Source organism: Salmo salar, chromosome 27 (assembly GCF_965601325.2).
Source record: "Salmo salar chromosome 27, fSalSal1, whole genome shotgun sequence".
Lineage (NCBI taxonomy): Eukaryota > Metazoa > Chordata > Actinopteri > Salmoniformes > Salmonidae > Salmo > Salmo salar.
Genome location: NC_138317.1, coordinates 14,255,370 through 14,277,114, shown reverse-complemented (window position 1 = coordinate 14,277,114; position 21,745 = coordinate 14,255,370). Strand labels below are relative to the sequence as shown.

The window sequence follows — 21,745 nt, the reverse complement described above, 5'->3', positions numbered from 1 at the left end:
TTTACAATTACATCATTTTCAATGCTAACAGGACAGAAACACTATATGGATACGGAATCGTCTCCTAACTAGAGATCAGGATCCATTTAAAACGCTGATTAAGGTTATAAATGTGCTCCCTGCAGCTTGTGTTCAGACACAACCAGATCGTCATTCAGTTGTGTTTCTTTGTGCTATGCATCACTTCACAAAGCCCATTAGTTGTGATGTATGGTGCGTTAAGGTGTTTAAACGTCTACTGTTCTGGCTCAACAATTTTCCACGTGCCGGTTCTATACACTTGCATAGGGAAGGTCCTTTTCAACAACTCAACCAAATGGCTTTTGGGAAACTTTGTGTTTCAAATTTTCAGAGCGCGAGCTGAATACGAAAGACAGATTTCCAATACAGCGCTCATTTGCACATTTTCTCTCTTTGATTCGAAATGCCACTGTTTCAGTCCACCAACCTTCGTCCGAGCATGATCTGCCCAAAATGTTGGCATTCCAAAAAAAAAAATGCTAAACTTTCCAAGCAAGCAGTGTACAGGAACCCTGCTCGTGTCATGCTGCATTCCTCGACACAACAGCACTTCTTCACTTCCAGGGGACCTAAAAAGTTTGTCCAAAATGTCTCCTTCAAGGCTTGAGCTTGAGGAACGTTCGACTCGAGCTAGAACGTTCAACCGAATATTCTGGCTTCTTCAAGGTTTGAGCTTGAGCCAGGGGTGGACGATGGTGAGGATGGAGAGGACCGAAGAGGCCAGGCCACAGGCCCCCACGAAGCCCTGGCCGGTGGGGTAGATGCCCAGCCGGTCCAGGGGGATGAACACGTCGCACACGTTCTTCAGCAGGTCCAGCAGCAGCGGTGGGTTGCTTCGCAGCACCGTCACCAGCAGGTGGAACTGTCTGCGGAGGCGTACAGGTAATATGGCTCCGGGAAGGGAAGGGGGGGTCGGAGAGGTCAACGTTCTCAGGGGTGAGCGAAGAGGGGTGTGGAGAGGGAGGAGAAGAGGTCCAGGTAGCCTTTGACCCCACATGGGAGGAGCGGGCCTCACGCTCCATAAGCAGGCGGATCTCGTAGGCGTCCCGGGTTAGGTTGAGGATGAGGGCAAAGAGGTAGTACCTGTAGAGAATGAGAGAGAAAGCTGTGAGAGATTAAGAGAGTGTGAGGCAGAGAGAGATTCATGTAAAATCTGAGAGAAAGTAAAGATAGTGGGAGACCGGAAGACAGGATGAAGGAGACATCGAACAAAAGAAAAAGTAGCAAAGAGGGGGAGTTAATAGGTAGAATTAGATAACGAAAGCTATAGAAAATAGCTCTAGGGAGAGATAATGTAGTAACAACTGCCAATAGTAGTAAAGTTCATTACAGGACTTCTGATGACCTTGGCCAACTCAAATACACTGGTTCCTAATGTGGTGAAATTTAAGGCTTAAATTTCACAATTATAACAGTCACCTGAAGGATCTCTGGCTCCACTTGACCTGGTCCAGTTGGGGCAGGAGGCCAGCCTTGCCGGCCCACAGCACGTTGTCACAGGCGAAGTACATGGCCTTGTTGAGGTGGGCCACGGTCAGACAGAGACGCAGCACGCTGTCCGAGAGGTGCACAGCACATTTCGCTGCCTCCACAGCCTCTGCGGAGTTCCCTAGACGCATCACTGGAGAGGGAGAGAGTGATGTGAAACCCAGAATTGATGTACAGAGTAAGCCTGAGCCACAATCCTGAGACACAGAGGTCTAGCATTGACTTAAGTGATGCAGACAGTGACTTACACTTCCTTTGTTAGGCTCACATGAGCCTCCAGTTGTTTCACTGTCTTCAGGAGCTCAACACCTGCCCCACCCTTCTGGAGAGTGTAACCTTGCAACATACATGTGTACTGTGCTGCCTTGTGTGACCACAGAAAAGGAATCAAATTTGTCAAAATCTGATTATAGCCATGCTACTACAGTTCAGTAAAAATGTTGCATCTTGCAATGAAAAACTTGGGCACAACTTTTGTCTACTTTCTCCAGTGTGTGTTTTCATGTCAAGTGCAATTGGTACTTAGTTACTGTAGCTACATGATAGTATCCGTATAATACCAAACGCAGTTGGGAAAATGGCCACTTGATAGGGAAAGGCTGAAAATAGCAATTGTCATGGTTTAATTTATCCAGGTTTGGGAGAGCCCGAGACAAAACACTGCATGAGCCCCCAACAGGAACCCAAAATCAGCTGTCCCACAGTACCGAATAACACCGGGAGGTAGGCAGTGTCGGGCAGGAGCAACCGCAGCCAAAAACCGACAAAAAGTCGAGAACTCAACGGTACAAAAGGTCACCCACTTCGCTGGACTTTTTATAAAGTTATTTGTACTTTTTCGTCCCCTTATATATACACATTTTTGTATGCTAATGGTTTTCAGTTTGTATTGACTGCTAGTGATCGTTAACAAATTAGTGTAATAAATGTAACTTTTTTTTTTTGTCTTGAGAAATCTCAACTCTAATACATTTTAGCTACTACACCTGAAAACTCGTTCCTTGGCTTGGCTCTGCGCGCTAAATCGAATCCAAGAGTCCATGCTGGCGACAGGTAACACTCGCTTTCCTTTGCAACTGTGGATTGATTAGGCCTGTGTCCGTGTTAGCTAGCAATCTATCTACAACGTTCTTATACCGTCTTCTGGCAAGAGCTGCCCAATGCTATCTACACAGTTCAATATGTCACAATGTGCCCCAAACGTCCGCCAACAGAATTTGTTTTAAATATTTGCGCTAGAGAGTTAGCGTCACAACACGAACAACTTCACATCTCCTTTACCCATGGACGGAATCTGTGGAGGGACAACAAAGCGAAAGTCCTATTATGCAGTAATCATTAGCTACATTACTTGTAGGAGGTTCGTCCACAACACATGGATTGTATTGTACATGGCATTAGTCGTTTCAGTGGAGCACGCTATTGAATAATATGTGATAATTTTCATGAATGTTAACACTTGTAGTTATTCAAAAACAATAGTCAAGGAAACTCATTGCTGTGGATTATATTTACTGCCTTATACTGCCACAGGGGGGCGACTCACACACACAATAAGAGGCCAGACAACCAACCAGCAAATGGGAAAAAAATGGCAGTCCATTTTATTATAGCGTGTTAATATAAAATAAATTAAGGAAACAATCATGATCAAGAGGAATAAAACAAACAAAACATATTCTTCCATATGTGGCACTACCAGATCCACGGAGTGCTGAAATAATAAGAGCACAACCGGTGTACTACAGGTCAGGGGGTAATAAAGGAGTGTGTATCACTCTGGAGAGGTATTGTAGTTGGCATTGTCTCTATTCGCTGAAACACTATATGAAGACAATCAAACCCTGTTGTAGGCAGAGCAAAATTAAAAATGCCAGCTACACCCATCAAATTCCATTCAAAAAAAAAAGTAAAATCCAGTGATTTATGTCATTTGGATGTGATCAACATATTGCCCATGCCAACTATCAGCCCATTCAGGTCAAGTATAGATCAGTAGCCCATATTAGGCAATGCTGCATAGTAATGCCTTGTCAACAGCAACACCACCTGTGTATTAAATATCCCCTGCAACTCAGTTCACACTCAAAGTATACCCACTCCCACTGAAACATGGCACCAACCGTGAGTACAGGCTGGTCAGATTACAAACACTAAGCAATAAATCGATTGATGGCTTTTCAATTGAAACAGAGGAACCTAAATGCACAGTGAATGCTATCAGAATGTCTTTGTAATATAGAAGATGATGAAAACAAACTTAATTATTTTCATCCTTCTCTTTCATTGGCTGGCAAGTTAAACCACATCCATTGGAACCATCCCTTTAATCTTCAAACTCGCGTCTCATACCCCTTCGTATTTCCCAACCAACTGCCTTTAAATCAAACTTGGAGTTCACTCCTCAACACCTATGCCGCTTTACCTACTATGTGACCTTCTGAATATTCTGCATAGCCTAGTCTTTGCTCCCTTCCCCATAATCTCTACCTCTCTTCAGGACCCCCGTTTCACCTAAACGTCTCCTCACTGGCTCTCCATCAAAGAAATGTCGTAACTTCAGGCCAACTCCAGTGTCTCAGCATTTCAAATATACAACACTACAGTCAATTGGTTTCATTGGATACTAAAATGCTAACGTCGGCTGTCGTTAAATGCCAGACCCAATTTTCAGCACAATGAACATACGGTACATCAGCACAGTTCCTGCCTTCTCTAAAGCGCACAGAAGACTCATATCTTCAGTAATGATTGTTAGTTTAATTGCCCATTGCAAACACTCAATCTAACTCGGATAAGAGTCATTGGTCTCCTCGTGGGAGTTGGAACTAGGAATTGGGGCTGTAAGGGTACCACTGGAGGACTGTCCTAGCTCACAGCGTCTCTCTCTCAGTGCTCAGAGTGCTGTTTCTTGTGGAAGGTGGAGCGCATGCGGCTCCAGAACGACTGGCTCCTCCTGGTTTTCCTCTCGCTGCCACGGACCGATTCTGCCTCGCGCTGGCGAATCTGGCGGACCAGGGCGGCAAATACCTCGTCGATGTAGTAGCGAAATGCCGCTGAGGTCTCGAAGAAGGGGCACTGGAACTCCCGGGCCAGTTCCTTCCCCTCCTCTACTGACACCTAGTGCAGCGGAGGGAAGTAGCATGTTCAAAGCCAATATACAGATAAAACCCACAGACAGAAGATAATTGGTATATACCAGTGGAGGCTGGTGGGAGGAGCTATAGGAGGATGGGCTCATTGTAATGGAATAATGGAACGTATCAAACATATGTGAACCACATGGTTGTTCCGTTCCATCCATCCATTCCAGCCATTACTATGAGCCCATCCTCCTTTAGCTCCTCCCACCAGCCTCCTCTGGTATATACAGTATATGGTACCAAATAGAGTCATGATGTACAGTGCCTTCAGAAAGTATTCAGACCCGTAGAATTTTTCCACATTTTGTTGTGTTACAGCCTGAATTTAAAATGGATGAAATTGAGAGAAAAAAAAAAAAAAAAAAAAACAAATCACTGGCCTACACACAATACACCATAATGTCAAAGTGGAATTATGTTTTTCGAAATGTTTACAAATTAATAAAAAATGACAACCCATTTGTTATGGCTGCTTTGTGTGATGTATTGTTGTCTCTACCTTCTTGCCGTTTGTGCTGTTGTCTGTGGCCAATAATGTTTGTACCATGTTTTGTGCTGCTACCATGTTGTTGTCATGTTGTGTTGCTACCATGCTGTGTTGTCATGTGTTGCTGCCTTGCTATGTTGTTGTCTTAGGTCTCTCTCTATGTAGTGTTGTCTCTCTTGTGGTGATGTGTGTTTTGTCTTATATTTATATGTTATTTAAAAATAAATTAATCCCAGCCCCCGTCCCCGCAGGAGGGCTTTTGGTAGGCCGTCATTGTAAATAAGAGTTTGTTCTTAACTGACTTGCCTAGTTAAATAAATAAAATACAAATAAGATGGCAAGCCTAAATAAGTTCAGGAGTACAAATTCTAATAACACGTCACATAAGTTGCATGGACTGTGTGCAATAATAGTATTTAACATTAATTTTGAATAACTACCTCATCTCTGTGGAATAAAGCAAGGGGTATGAATACTTTCTGGAAGCACTGTATATGTTATGGTAAATGTTTGAATCTACAGATTCCCTGTCTCCTTGGTAAATCTAGATTCCGCAGGGAATCTAAAGGTATACCATACCAGTCAAACTGTAGATCTTCCAGTAAATATATAAAGACAGGCCTTTTGAACAGCGGTAGGATTTTAATGCCGCCAGATAGCAGGCATAACGTACTGTAGTGCCAAGACTACCATGGGTGTCCCTTTCCCCCTCCCTCCCTCCCTCCTTCCTTCTTTCCCTTAATTCTCACCTGTCGTAGATGAGTCAGGTCAGACTTGTTGCCCACCAGTACCACGGGGGTGTTGGCGGTGCGGCGCACACGGTCAATGAGCTGCTTGAACTGGCGCGCCTCCTGTAAGCTCCGCCTATCTGTGATGGAGTAGGAGATGATGAAGCCCTCGCCAGCCCGCATGTACTGGTCCCGCATGGCTGTGAACTCTGCCTGGAAAGGGGCATGTGTGCATGTATGTGAGAGAGAGTGTGTGAGAGAGAGTGAGAGAAAAAATAGAGAGTGGTTAAGGACTGATACAGAAAGCATCACAGCAAAATACTTAGATAACATTATATATCCAGGTGCCTCACACACGTTGTTCTTCTATCCTCACGGGGACCTAAAATGTATTTCCATTCAAAATCCTATTTTCCCTTACCCTAACCTAAACCTAACACTAATTGTAACCCTAAACATAACCCCTAAGCTTAAAATAGCCTTTACCCTCATGGGGATGTGGGAAATGTCCCTACGAGGGAGAATTTTTTTGTTTTTGGGGGATTTTAGGTCCCCACAAGGATAGAAGACACCCCCCACACACACACGTACTGGTATGTGTGTGTGTGTGCCTGAGAGCGTCAAGAAAATCAATCACCAATACATTGGTCTGTCTGTCCTACAAGCTACTGGAGGAAGAACATGGAGACCCACTGAAAAAAAAAGATTACAATTTGGATGACTCAGAAGTCACTTGAGACAGTGGACTGTGTAGACAGTGGACTGCAATTCTCTGTGTGGACACTTCCCTGATTTTGGTATGGTACAAACAGACCCAGTCACGGGCATATACTATGACCATATATGGAAAATGACTAATATAATAAGTGACCCATACGCGTCTATGGATGAGTCAGAGAGACAGGGAAAGACGCCATTGTGGGGAGCAGGTGAGAGACAGAAATGATGTACGTTTGTGGAAAGAGAAAGGGAGTAGATGGAGTGAGCGACGCTTAAAAGAAAGTTGAGAAGAATAAGGATGCGGATGTTATGACGGTGAAGGGCAGATGTGACAGAGTGAAATATGTTCCTCTGGGTTTTCTTTGGCAATGTAAGATAATTAGTTATCAATGATAAGTTATCATCCTAATAAGACTGATTGAATGGAATTGAGAGACGGGGAGAGACCGTCGGAAAGGGTTGATTTAAAGGAAAATGAGCATTGGCGTAGAGGGAGAGGCTTTCCTCCATTTCAACTGATGCAAAAGAACTAGACAGATGAAAGCAAATTCCCAGTCCTTCCCAGGTGTTTTTTCATGTTGCTTTCACCTATCCTATGTTTACAGATCAGGTGTTGAAGGAGAGGAGGAAGCCATATTAGACTATTGAGAATGAGACGCAGCCAAAAGAGGTGGAGACGTGACATTTATATGGGAGCCCTTTGTGAGGAAGTGTACCTGTCCTGCTGTGTCCAGGATGTCCAGGTTGGCTGGTTCATCGTCGATGCGGATCTGTGTCTTGTATGCATCCTCTGGGAGAGACATTAAGTGGTATTTTAATGGCTATACAGGATGATTGTGTAGTTACATGTCATAAGCCGTGGTTCGACTCTGGTCGATGCTATGCACCGAGCGGATGCACTTTACCAAGTTACGACAGGTGTTCTGTTGTTTGGGACTTTCGGTTCCTTGTACGAGTTCTGACATTTCAGGCTCGCGAGGTAAGTATTGTTCTTGGCACTGTGGGGTTTATGGACTTGGGCTGTAGTGGCAGCGTGTCAGTGTGCATAGCCAAGTTGCAGCAGGTTCTGGTTCCCTATACGGGTCGCTGACAGTTCAGGCTTCTCAGGTAGGTTTTAGGGAAAAAGGTGGCTTCTGTAAGCCCATTTTGAAGCCGGTGGAACCTGTGTGTGCTTTGGCTGGCATTTTGTACCCTCTGACCCGGGTTGGGGTGTGATTGTACCCATAGTATGATATGCAGAGTGACCGACTGAAAGGTAAAGTTCAGTTATGAATATAACTATTGTTCCCTGAATGAGGGAAAGAAGTAGAACATATTTAGGCCCCACGCAGTCAGGGGATTTGGGCTCGCTGAAAAGCGCTACTTAATTGAAGAAATGGATGCGAGCCCCAGTATTATAGCAAAAAAAACGCCGCTTCCGAGGGTGGGCTCGGCATCCATTGGACCGTAGGGTGCGATTTCATTTTTCTTTAGGTGAATATGATTGGTCGTTCCCTCCTTCGGTAAGTTTTGTTGATGGAAAACGCTGTCTCAGGCACTGCGCCAGAATCTCCCATACGAGTTCAATTGGGTTGAGATCTGGTGACTGAGACAACCATGGCACATGGTTTACATCATTTTCATGCTCATCAAACCATTCAGTGACCACTCATGCCCTGTGGATGGGGGAGTTGTCATCCTATGGGGGCATAGCCATGGTAACCAAAATAATGGTCTGCCCAGCATTTTTATACATGACCCTAAGCATGATGGGATGTTAATTAACTCAGGAACCACATCTGTGCAGAAGCACCTGCTTTCAATATACATTTACTCAAGTGTTCCAATTATTTTGGCAGTTACCTGTGTACACTTCTATCTACACACTCCCCGGGACAGTTTATTCGGTACACCCGTCTAGTACCAGGTCGGATCCCCCTTTGCCTCCAGAACAGCCTGCATTCTTTGGGGCGTGGATTTTACAAGTCAGATAAATTCCACAGGGATGTTGGTCTATGCTGTGACGCGATGGCATCATGCAGTTGCTGCAGATTGGACGGCGGTACAGCACCGCCACCAGCCTGTACCGTTGACACCAGGCAGGATGGGTCCATGGGACTTGTGCTGCTTACACCAAATCCTGACTATGCCATCAGGAACTGGGACGCAACAGGCACTGGGATTTGTCGGACCTGGTGATGTTTTTCCACTCCTCAATTGTCCAGTGTTGGCGATCGTGTGACCACTTCTTATTTTTAGCTGATATGAGTGGAACCCTGTGGGGTCGTCTGCTGAAACAGCCCGTCCGTGATAAGGATCAACGATTTGTACGCTCCAAGATGCCGTTCTGCACACCACTGTTGTACTGTGCCGTTATTTGTCCGTTTGTGGCCCGCCTGTTAGCCTGCACGTTTCTTGCCGTTCTCCTTCGACCCCCTCTCATCAACGAGCTGTTTTCGCCCACAGGAACTGCCGCCGGCTGGATGTTTTTTTGTTCGTCTCACCATTCTCGGGAAACACTAGACACTGTCGTGTGTGAAAAGCCCAGGAGGGCGGCAGTTTCTGAGACACTGGATCCGGAGTGCCCGGCCGCGACGGACATACCACTCTCAAAGTTTCTTAAGACACTCGTTTTGCCCATTCTAACGTTCAATCGAACAGCCTCGATGCCTGCTTTATATAGCAAGCCACTGCCAGGTGACTCACTCTCTGTAGGAGCAATCCATTTTCACGAATGGGGCGGTGTACCCATTAAACTGTATATATAAAATTAATGACTGATTCAAAATAGCAGTTTTTGGTGTGGTTAAAGCAGGCCAAATATGAGTGTCGTTAGTTTAACCAGATACCAAGCGCTCTCTCACCTATGGTGGGGTCATGATCTTCAGGGAACCTGTGGCTGATAAACTGCATTATAATAGCTGAGGAGAAAGAGAGAGAAGTTGAAGTTTTAACAAGCTTTTTTGGGGGCAATTACATTGTCACAAAGCTGCACAGGCACTGCATCAATAGAGGAGAAATCAGAAACAAACTACAGCAGATCAGAAGACAGAGCGGAAGAAAGAGAGAGACGGAGAGATAAAGGGATTACGAAGTCAATGCGGGAGACTTTATTACATAACCCAGGTTGTATCACACACACTTCTCTTTCTCCCTCCAGGCAGGTAGTGGTTCACACACACACATAGATAAACACACCCTGCAGCTTACACAGAAACACACAGTATCTCCGCCTCTGCAGCATCAGTGTACGCCCACTCTAGTTTCCATGGCGAAAGCAGGCACAGATGTTTTTAACGACCCATGTCTCCCGCTATCCCTCCAAATCCTCCCTCTCTCCGATGCCTTTACGACTTTTCTGTGTACCTATACCAGGTGAACTCTGCCAGTCTCCATGGCAACAGTAGCCAAGAGGGGGGAAGGGGGTTGCTAGGCACTGACGCGTCTTCCTGACAACAGGCACCCAAACGGCACCCCAGACTGCCGTAGAAGGCGGCCAACGCCCATGCTTACGAGAAGAGAACTCTGACTATCTGACTGCACTTGGAGGGTGTGTCAGAGAAACACAGAAAAGACAAGGCGGCATTAGGAGAAGTAATGAGGTAAATCAAGACAGAGGTGGAGAAGAATAGTCAGTCAGACACAATATGTAAAAACAGACAGCAAGACAGAAGAAAAGACATGCACTAAGTAAGAGTGAGGAGGAGTGCAGTTAAGTGTAATTATGAGTGTGTGTACTCACCGCTCTTCCCCACTCCCCCCTCTCCCAGCATCACCAGTTTGTACTCGCGGGAGAGGCCCCCGGAGCCTCGCAACGACTCCATTTACACTATAAAACAGAGAGATAATAGGCTGCGAGTAATACACATATACCCTTAAAACAGACACACGCGTCAACACACAAACATGCATATTCATTCTTGGTCCCAGTTTATTAAGCCCAGGACTAACGAATAGAACTATGAAAGAGAGTGTACAGAGTTGAAAGTGACTAACACACAAACAGACAAACATAATACCACACATGCTAATGTGCAATGTTGCTGTCATGTGTCAAGCGCTAAAGCTAATGACAAGAGATGAGAGAGAGAGAGAGAGAGGAGATGGAAAGAGAGAACGAGATACACATCACACGCACATTGGCAAACTTCAACATCCATTCACTGTCGAAAGTCGAGTTGGTCAACCACTGTACCACACAGTAGATCTATTGAATAGCGATGAGACAGAGGTGAAAGAGAGAGTGGTTTCAGGGACAGAAGTAGAGCTATACAGCCAACAGTCTAGTCAACTTTGCCACCCCTGAAAAACAAAAACTATTCAACTCATCTGAATAGGCCACTATTGTCGTCACCTCGGACCCATTTGGAGTCTAGATTGACTTATAATAGTCAGACGGCTCTTCAGTTCATTAGATTGGTGTATGCAGCAGCTAGATGCACTCATGCGGAAAGAGGAACCAACTCCTATCGCCTTGACAGCAATCATGTGATTTCTAAGTGCAAGGCGAATGTGTGACATTGCCCGCCACAGACCCGGGCAATGTCATCACATCTATTATTGATATCACCTAGCCTTCCCTTTCTCTAACCCAAAAGAGCATGATTTAAACATTTTTTAAATTACAACACCAGACTATATTAAACTTGAATTTAATTGTCAGAATAAATGATAATTATATATTTATCCTTGATAAATAGGCCTACATAAGCACACATTTACTTATCATTAGGGCCTAGGCTACTAATGGAAGTCATTATGAAGAGATCACATTCTCTCAGTGACGGAATGCAGAGACACGACGTTTGACAAAGCCGGTTGATTGTTGTCAGGACAGAGGCAGATAGAACAGGCATAACTTGGGAGGTTAAAAATAGATGTTCATATCCGCTTGAGAGTAGCTACGTTTTTTTTGTTGTTGCCTGGTTTTATGTAAAATAGGTCTGAACTTCAATAACGCATGACTGACTCCAAGTCCGTGCACCATTGCCTAAAATTGCTTCAAAACATATCTTTGGTAGATCCCAAAACACAAAGGAGTGGATGGTATTGTAGTATATTGCCGAGCCTAAACAGGCTCCATGATTCAAGAGAGTCTCCAGGCTTCAGATAGCTCAGGCCTCGAAGTTGTATTGAAATGCAGATGAAATATGTCGACTCTAGTGGTCTTATTCAACTTCCACAGTTAGGGGGGGGGGGTCTCATTATTATTGCCAGAGGCTACCTAAACTAAACGCAACAAAAGTAAACGTTTAGTACACTATTGTCACGTTGTTATATAGCCTAATGTTACAAACAGTGAGTCGGCTACGTTTCAGCGCATGAAAATACACAAATGTTTTCTAAATCATTGAATCTGACAAAGTCGCAGTGAAAACTGCATCCGTTGCAAACATTCACTGAAATACAACAACCATTTAATATACTTTATTGCCTACTTTGAAACAGGATAAACAACAACAATATTTAAAAAAAAAGTGCAATAGCGAACCTTCCAAAGACTGGTGAAGTAGCAGAATGACTTGTGCGGCTGTAACGTTAGGCGTTATAGGATTAGGAAAAATTCATTACTATAACTTTTCTAAACTTAAAATGTAAGACTGTTCTTCAAATCAAGTGTAGCCTACGAGTCGATCATTGATTAACGTAAAACAAGCTGCATGAATTTGTTAGCCTTTTTGCAGATCAGTGTTCAATCGGACATCGCATACATTGTTTCATGTAACTAAAGGAACGAGTTCAGTGAGAAAGCTGTATATTGCGGACTACGACGAAAGTAAATGATTGAACGTTTGCAAACATAAAATAGCCAACTGACTTCATGCAGACATGAATAAAAAATGAGCGACTCACCTGTGTCACAGAGCTTCTTTCTTCATAATTTCCAAAATGACTTTTATGACCATTTAGTGCTTGACGTTTGATAAGTCATGCTACAAAATCCTCACTAACTGTAAACAACGCCAGCAGTCTGTAAACTTCACGTCACGGGGTCCCACCTCCCGTCGGGTCAGTGCCTGTGACTTCTCAGTAGAGTTGGAAGTGACCTTGAAAAGTGACTTTGAAGTTCAGTTAGCTACTGTTACAAAGTGTGGACCTGTCCAAAAGGCTGTGAAGTATTTGTAGTTAATCATATCAGTAATGTTAGATGATCATATCAGAGCTGTCGCTCCGCCCACCGGGGAAGTGGAGCAGAGCATGCTGGGGGATCTCGAACTCAGAGAAGATCAGCTCGAGAGAAGTCAAGTGAGAGAAAGTTCCAGCCATCCTTGTGTTTTCCCACCCGATAGCTTTTATTGTGTTAGCCAAGGCCAGTGTGCGTCCTTGTTAATATACCACACGCACGCACATCCATACTACATACAGTGCATTCGGAAAGTATTCAGACCCCTTGACTTTTTCCACATTTTGTTACATTACAGCCGTATTCTAAAATTTATTTAAAAAAAAAAATCATCATCAATGTACACACAATACCCCATAATGACAAAGCAAAAACAGGTTTTTAGAATAAAAAAAACAAACAGAAATACCTTATTTACATACGTATCCATACCCTTTGCTATGAGACTTGAAATTGAGCTCAGGTGCATCCTGTTTCCATTGATCATCCTTGAGATGTTTCTACAATTTGAATGCAGTCCACCTGTGATAAATTGATTTGGAAAGGCACACACCTGTCTATATAAAGGTCCCACAGTTGACATTGCATGTCAGAGCAAAAAACCAAGCCAAGAGGTCGAAAGAATTGTCCGTAGAGCGCCAAGACAGGATTGTGTCGAGGCACAGATCTAGGGAAGGGTACCAAAACATTTCTGCAGCATTGAAGGTCCCCAAGAACAGTAGTCTTTAAATGGAAGAAGTTTGGAACCACCAAGACTCTTCCTAGAGCTGGCCATTCGGCCAAACTGAGCAATAGGGGGAGAAGAGCCTTGGTCAGGGAGGTGACCAAGGACCCAATGGTCACTCTGACAGAGCTCCAGAGTTCCTCTGTGGAGATGGGAGAACCTTCCAGAAGGACAACCATCTCTGCAGCACTCCACCAATCAGGCCTATATGGTAGAGTGGCCAGATGGAAGCCACTCCTCAGAAACAGGCACATGACAGCCTGCTTGGAGTTTATCAAAAGGCACCGAAAGGACTCTGACCATGAGAAAACAAGATTCTCTGGTCTGATGAAACCAAGATTGAACTCTTTGGCGTTTTGGCCTGAATGCCAAGCGTCACATCTGGAGGAAACCTGACACCATCCCTACGGTGAAAAATCGTGGTGGCAGCATCATGCTGTGGGGATGTTTTTCAGCGGCAGGGACTGGGAGACTAGTCAGGATCGAGGGAAAGAAGAATGGAGCAAAGTACAGAGACAACTTGTTCCAGAGCGCTCAGGAACTCAGACTGGGTTCACCTTCCAACAGGACAACAACCCTAAGCACACAGCCAAGACAATGCAGGAGTGGCTTCGTGACAAGTCTCTAAATGTCCTTGACTAGCCCAGCCAGAGCCCAGACTTAAACCAGATCGAACATCTCTGGAGAGACCTGAAAATAGCTGTGCAGCGACGCTCCTCATCCAACCTGACAGCGCTTGAGAGGATCTGCAGAGAAGAATGGGAGAAACTCCCCAAATACAGGTCTGCCAAGCTTGTAGCATCATACCCCAAAAGACTTGAGTCTGTAATCGCTGCCAAAGGTGCTTCAACAAAGTACAGAGTAAAGGGTATAAATACTTATGTAAATGTGATTTTAAAAAGTAAATAAAAAATTTATGGATTTATGCAAAACTGTTTTTGCTTTGTCATTATGGGGTACTGTGTGTAGATTGAGGGAAAAAAACGATTGAATCAGTTTTAGAATAAGGCTGTAACGTAACAAAATGTGTGAAAAGTCAAGGGGTCTGAATACTTCCCGAATGCACTGTACACTGTGCGGTGTTGTTCCACGCCTGTACATCTTCAGCGTTATTAAACCCCCTCAACTGGAGTCCTACCTGTCTGTCATCTGGTGCCTTACCAGCACACGGGAGTCCACCAAGTCCTCACTTACAACCAATTAATAGGCCTACTAAGACAATTTATTATATTTTAAGTTTATCGTAATAGAATAAAGATAGTACTTTATTGTTAAGAGGCACATTGTCAGTCACGGTGCAGAATCCCTGGATGGAGACAATTTGGAGTTAACTGTCTTGCTCTTGGGTACAACAGCAGTGGTTCGGACCTGGGATCAGATACCAGCAGCCCTTCAGGTGCCAGTTCAGTTCCCATGTTTAATGTTCCGGCCTGGGTCTCGAGCCAACAACTTTCCCTCTAACATCTAGGCTACCTGCCATGCATAGGTGGTGGTGTATACTAGACATGTACTGCCAAAATAATGGAAACACTTGAGTAAATGAGGGATACAAAGTATATTGAAACCAGGTGCTTCCACACAGGTGTAGTTCCGGAGTTAGAGTTCCAGAATCTATGCCAAGTTGCATTGAAGCAGTTCTGGCTTGTGGTGGCCCAACAGCCTATTAAAATACTTGTTGTTGCTGTTTACTTGATTTTGGCAGTTACCTGTATGTCCCTATTTGCTGTGTGCTCCCTGTGCGTTGTTTGATCTTAATTAGCTAGACCAGACAATTATAGGCTACTGGATATTCTCATGCTGTAACTGCACAGAAGACCACATCTTGTCATGTGAGTTTGTGTTTGTGAGAAAAAAAAGCAGGATGCATTCACATTTTGGTCATTTATCAGCCACTCTTATCCAGAGAGAAATCAGTGAGCTAGTCGTGTGTCTGCCCAAATGTGACTTAGCAAAAGGACAAGCAAAAAAGACTCAAAAATAGTGTATCAGTTTTTTTTATTTATTTGCACGTTCATTGTGTTAACAAATTCAACAAGTCAGCATTAGTGTAATATATTTAGCATAGACTTCATAGCATTATGCAGTTTAAACACATTTCAGAGTACTGGTCTTGTTTTGCATTTCCCCCACACACAACGTACAACTCTGACCTTCAATTATGACTGAGGCGGTGAATCAATGACAGCCAATGGGATACTCACAACCCATTGATTTCTTTGTCTCTTTTTATTCACAGCTCAGATTTGTCTGTACAACACACAACAGCGAAAGAGTGGGATGGGTTCTCATGGGAGGAAAAGGAGAGTGGACTAGAGAGAGGGATTCAGTCAGGGCCAAGGGATAGGAAAAGGGAGGGCACCCCAACAATTGAACACATTCACAGCGAGGGGAGAGCCCTTTGCCATTCCTGGGGAAACAATCACATACGCTAACGACAGGCGGCAGTGCATCTGCCTGATAGTGTCTGGGAACAAACTCATTTACACAAGGTTATACTGTATTTACATTTTGATATCTACAAAAGAGGTTTTAATTAAGCTATGGGTTTAGGGGAGGCCAGCAAAACAGAGGGTAACAAAGACACAGCATCTAATTTTGGTTTGGATTATTCAGTGATATGGGACATCGTTGCTGATCTTTGCAGAGTGCTTTCTGTGCTATTTACAAAAGGAAATGCTCATAGGAAGAAGAAACTGTTGAATATCGATCACAGGCACCTGTAATATACACAACCCCAGAATCTCAAATTAAAGTCAGAAAGAAACAGTGAGAACATAGAAATAGGAAACTAGAAAATCTGTCAAAGATACAGAAACGGGAGAATGTACACGGTTTGTTTTCTAAAATATGTTAGATAGCAATTATGATACATCTTGATTTGATCTCCACTAAACCTTCCTGTCATGAACAGAACTCACAATGTTGCTAGCCAAAGACATCTCACCTCTCGCAGTAATTATCTGTCATGCACAGACACGTGAGACAAAAAAACACTTGTGTCCTTATCAAACCGACACATTGACAGCCATCCTTTTCCACAGAACAATGCTAAGACGCTGTCATTCTCCTTTCACCCTCCAAAAATGCTCCACTTTAACACTTTTTTAAAATATTGAACGCAACCCTTATTAGCGCGGCTACGGTTAGGAGCCTGAACACTACTCCTTTCTAGATGTACCGTTTAACTCTCCAGCAATGAATAAAGATAACATCACACTATTCCTCAGCCACCATGTTAGAACCTCCTGGGCAAAGTTGGCCAAACGGTGGACTACAACCCATTGGCCTTTCAGTGGTGAGACTCTGACATGCTTATGCCTGTGCTCACACTACAAATTTGGCCATTTAAAGTCTACCTTCAGGGCCCCATATGTTAAATACAAACACATTTCCAGGCTACTGCCCAGCACATCTTTGCCCAAGCCAAGACTAGGTGGGGTCACGGTGTTAGGGCTAATGCAATTTTACCTCACTCCAACAGATCTTATATCCATATAATTAAATCATGCCCCAGACTGGAAGCCTCCTACAGAGAGAAAGACAAAAGGATAGTCAGAGGATCTTCCTCTGAATTGGAAAGACTACAGTTTGAAAAATGCCTGTATGTTATCAAAACCTGTGCGGCTGTTGTGATTTTTTTTTTTTTTTTTTTAAAGTGCTGTGCAAATGATTCAAACATGATGAAATGGGTTCCGAGACACAGTGCTTCTTAATGACAATTACATTTTGTTTCAACAAGTTGCCTTGATGTTTTGTTTCGATGGAAACTGAAGATACTGTGCATGTAACTAACAAATTTCTCATATCTCATGGCTGTGAGGGAAAACTATAGGACAAAGGACTTGAACGGCCCAGGATATTAGCCTTTTATGTTACAATAACTACAAATAGATATTTGTTTTCAAAAGTATCAAAAGAGAGCAAAAAAATAAATAAATCAGGTTCCGTGGCAAAAAAAAAAGTTTGATCAAATCAACCAGTGATTAAAAACAAAATGGTTGCTCTGGGCTTTTCAAAGTGCAATCAGATATACAAAATGTTCAGTGTGCAGCCCAGATGTGCATACTGCCTACTCTCAGTTCCATGTGGAATGTGATGACTTTCATAGGAAAGGACACAACTGCCCGCTTAAACACGTACGAGTGCCAAAACTGCTATCGATGCTATCTACATAAAACTGTGATATGCCAAGCATTAACCAAAGAAGCTTGTTGAGTGACAACACCACGCAAATAACATCTAATAACAGACATTTATGGTCATTTATTTGCTAGCTCAATTTAGCTCAAACTCAAGCTAGCATTGCAGCTAGTTTATAAGGACTCAGTTTGAGCACCTTAGAGGCCGTGAAGCTGATTGTGTACAATATTTACCTGTGTGTGAGTGTAGGGATATGCAACATTCAAGCTAAGTGGTTAGCAGTGTACACCTACAGTGAGATACAGTGTATACACACACACAGCAAAGAGACAGTGTGCAGTGACAGCTTGACTTCATTTGATCGCTATTGACTATCATAGTTCAAAAATCCTCTGACAGAATGGGGACCGTGCTGTGGAGCAACAGCGGTGATAAACAGAGAGCAAGAGCTCGGGGAGAAGGGAGGGCACCAGAGCCAGAGCTGACACTTTGAAACCTTTGCTGAATTCAGTGGATGAGACATTGCAGGAGATGAACATTTGCATTCTTACACAAACTCACCCCACACAAAATATATTTCCAAAAGATGGTGAGTTCAAACAAGGATCGACTGAGCCGTTACCAATAGCATGACTATAAATTCTAGTAAATTCTACTCAATTACTTATTCTAATAAATTAACAGGAGAAAAGCACTGACATGCAAGTGTATACAGGGCCAAATGGCCACTGTGGAACAGCATATGAACTACAAAGCTCTCTCTGGTAGAATTGGTGATAGACAGACAAAGTTACAGATCATTTCATGGCCTTCTGCTCATGTGGTCACCATGACAACGGATGTACTATAACAACGGCTTTCGGGTACATTGAGATCCGTACAATTATAGCTTCCCGTGCTACATGGCTACAGCCTCGCCTCGACCAATCACGTCAGGTCTAAAAATAAATGCACCAGTGAAATGATAGGGAGAGCAACAGGAGTCACAAAGTAAAACCAGAAATCATCCATTTACTCTAATGGGGTAGACCCAATCCACTGAGGTTGTGTGCTACTGAGGGAGGGTTCAGTGAAGGAATATAACAGAGATTTGTAGCAGAGTGATTTTCCATCCTCTCAATTTAGATTGAACTGTTTTGATTAGCTCCACAATGCACTTATCGTGCTTCTACACCTGCATTGCTTGCTGTTTGGGGTTTTAGGCTGGGTTTCTGTACAGCCCTTTGTGACATCAGCTGATGTAAGAAGGGCTTTATAAATACATTTGGTTGATTGATTGACTTATCATAGACACATTGTTATATACTGAACGCAGGTTTTCCAACATGTACGTGAACCGCAGGTGAATAATGTCCAATTGTTATGCCAGCGTTGGTATGAATCTGCCCCACAAAATGAAATTCCCCATTTTGTCTCTGCCTCGCTAAAATAGGATAAGAAAGGTGGCTTGAACTCGAGCCCATTTTACACTGTGCATGAAAAAGCTCTGACTCGCGCAGTTTGACTACTGGGTTTCATGGGTTTTGTTGCTACATGTGAGCTTACTGATGAAACATATATGGTCCACATTGAAATTAAGAAACATAAACGTGGTGGTAGATAAGATCAAGACATCCCTATAGCCTTACCTGCCCATAACTTAAAAACACTTAGCGATATCAGTATTATCCCGTGAATATTGTAATATAGTACTCTATCCTGCCCCATAGATTGACCACACGTCTAATATTACCACTCCTGTTAAAAAAAAAAAAACGTCCCTACTTTAAAAAACAGCCCCGTCTCAATATAAATTAACCACACCCTCTAATTAACATAAACCCTCCCAATTTTGTGCAGTACCAGGAGATACTTCCTGGTTTAAAGGGAATTGGTACACTAGGTTAAGAGAAAGTCTTGCATACTGTATTCTGTGGCCACCTTCCTTCCCAGGTGTGTTTTATATTTAACTTGTTCAAGCAAGCAAGTAATTGAATGTTTATACCTATGGGTGACAGGGGCTGGTGAACGAGGGTGGGTGACTGTGACGCACTCTGATGTGAACTCTGACCGGATTAACCACATCCCCTTTACACCCCCACCCAACCGGTAGGACCACATAGATACTGCTAACAGTATTGAATGTGTAGGCTATATATTTGTGTATACATTTGAATATGTCTTTATATATTCAGATATAGATTTTGAAATCCTCAATCAAGTCTTTTGTCGTCAGTGATTTCTGAAAGTCTGGTCAGATTTTTCTCGGCCCCCGGGGGTCATCTCAATGGTTGCGGTCATTTTTCATAGAAGAGAACGGTCCTACCTTACACGTCCATGCTGGGTGGGGTTACGCTGGTCGGGTTGGGTCTCTTTATTTCAGATGGGAAGGGTTCTATTTCATTCTTTTATTTATTTTTCGAAGAGAATAGGATTGAAATAGTAGCGGTGGTGGTTTTCCGACGGAATACCCGCTCCGAGAAATTGCACGATTTTTGAACATTTGGGGAGATTTTTCTGAGCTGTCCTAATACTCGCCCAGGGTGTGCCACTTGGCAATCTGCCGGCGGGGGTTGTCGCAGACCTCTCTCCAGTGGGTGACCCCAGTGGGCATGAGGCTCTGGCCACCCAGCACCAGGCGGCCCACCACCTCGTTCTTGGTGGTACGGTCGAAGTCGACCACCAGGAACTCCACGGAGATGTCGGCCAGCAGCTCGGCAGGCACGTCGTAGATGAATGACTCGTTGAAAACGGGGTTGAGTGTGCACTTTTTCACGTGCGTCTTCTTCTTGGCGATGCGCTTGTGGCTGTAGAACACGTTCACCTTCACGTAGGGGTCTGTGAGGGATGGATAGAGGGGAAAGTGGGTGAGGTGTGTGTGTGTGTGTGTGTGTGTGTGTGTGTGTGTGTGCAGTACTTACTGCCTGACAGGCCAGTGATGTCCATCCTGGGCAGGTGTTTGGCCTTCAGCACCACCACATTGAGCCTGTGAGTGACAGGCTGGTAGGACAAAGACACCAGCAACTCCCCACGGCTCACACACTGCAGAGAGAACGCAGGGTTAGAATGTAGATACACACACACACACACACACACACACACACACACACACACACACACACACACACACACACACACACACACACACACACACACACACACACTGCAGAGAGAACACAGGGTTAGAATGTAGATACACACACACACTGCAGAGAGAACACATAGTTAGAACACACACAAAGTACGCATACAGTACATACACTCATACACACAAAACCTGCCTTGCACACATTATACGTCCATAACCCACTACCCACTTCCACACAATTCATACACCATAGATCATTTCCGTAAAAATAATATACTGTATGCAGACCTGCGGCTTTCCCTGTCTTTCTGTTCATCTCACTCTCCGTTTTACTCTTGGTCTCACTCTCTTTCTCGTGAATTCTTATACTACACCTAGGTGTCACTATGGCAACGCACTGTGGGAGGCGGCCCAAGGCTGAGCTTGAACTTAAAAAAGGAGAACTAGAGAATTACCCGTGCTGGGACGTACGCGTGTGTGTGTGTTGGCCTGCGTGCGTGTGCAAATCCGCTACCATCTGCACTGGGATCTGCATGCAAAGTATGACGTAAATAGATAGCCTCCTAATTTTCTCTAGTACAGTGCATCTGTAGCTTTTTCATTAACGAGCAGGACTTAACGCCACATCTCATTTAGAAACCCCACTAGGGGAACTCTGCTCTAAGAAAGACTAGTCTATAAAAATAGTCGGAAACCACTGCAGTCTGTACACAACCATTTGTAGTGTACAATACTTCAGTTCCCTAACGCTGTACTCCTGTTGACTATATTCTGAAGTACTCATGTAGTAAATGGTACATTTCATACTTAAAAGCACCTTTTGAGTATATAAATGAACATGCCATAGACTCACTTCGGAGTGAAATGCAGAAAATGACCCACCATTTTTAGCGTTGCTTAGTTCCCTGACAATTTAATCTTTCAAAAATATTTTCTCGAAAGTACAATGCAAATGGTACATTTGTCATACTTTCAAGCATTTCTCATACTTTTTATTATATGAATGAACATACCATAAACTCAGTTTGCGCTTGGTTTATTTCTTTATGTCTCCTACGGCATCATTAGTCAAGATGGGCTGAGAGAAAAGTCCTAACAGCGCTAGGAGCTAGTGCTGCCATATA

The 21,745-nt window shown here is 43.8% G+C and overlaps 3 protein-coding genes across 4 annotated transcripts in view; all 3 read right to left on the bottom strand.

Moving 5' to 3' along the window:
* Positions 1 to 372: 372 nt before the first annotated feature.
* On the bottom strand, positions 373 to 2,779 carry LOC106588317 (uncharacterized). Of its 2 annotated transcripts, XM_082970055.1 has the most exons (4): positions 2,496 to 2,679; positions 1,758 to 1,873; positions 1,441 to 1,642; positions 373 to 1,104 (listed from the first exon to the last, which is right to left on the bottom strand). In XM_082970055.1, the coding sequence occupies exons 3-4, from the start codon at positions 1,638 to 1,640 to the stop codon at positions 618 to 620; spliced, it is 687 nt and encodes a 228-aa protein (XP_082826181.1). In that variant the 5' UTR covers positions 1,641 to 1,642; positions 1,758 to 1,873; positions 2,496 to 2,679; the 3' UTR covers positions 373 to 617. The 2 variants fall into 2 exon arrangements, with proteins under 2 accessions (XP_082826181.1, XP_082826180.1); XM_082970054.1 differs by lacking the exon at positions 1,758 to 1,873 and having other exon boundaries at positions 2,496 to 2,779.
* A 311-nt stretch (positions 2,780 to 3,090) lies between these two features.
* rit1 (Ras-like without CAAX 1) lies at positions 3,091 to 12,677 on the bottom strand. Its single transcript, NM_001140299.1, is given in 6 exon segments — positions 3,091 to 4,629; positions 5,889 to 6,080; positions 7,304 to 7,377; positions 9,431 to 9,487; positions 10,309 to 10,395; positions 12,420 to 12,677. Coding segments are annotated over 5 exon segments (636 nt in total). The 5' UTR covers positions 10,391 to 10,395; positions 12,420 to 12,677; the 3' UTR covers positions 3,091 to 4,398.
* A 2,715-nt stretch (positions 12,678 to 15,392) lies between these two features.
* syt11a (synaptotagmin XIa) overlaps positions 15,393 to 21,745 on the bottom strand; it is a 28,129-nt gene continuing 21,776 nt past the window's right edge. The window contains exons 4-5 of the mRNA XM_014177169.3: positions 20,455 to 20,575; positions 15,393 to 20,371 (exon numbers count right to left, since the gene is read on the bottom strand). Coding sequence (XP_014032644.1) covers positions 20,061 to 20,371; positions 20,455 to 20,575 — 432 coding nt within the window. The 3' untranslated portion in view covers positions 15,393 to 20,060. The remainder of the gene's footprint in view (positions 20,372 to 20,454; positions 20,576 to 21,745) is intronic.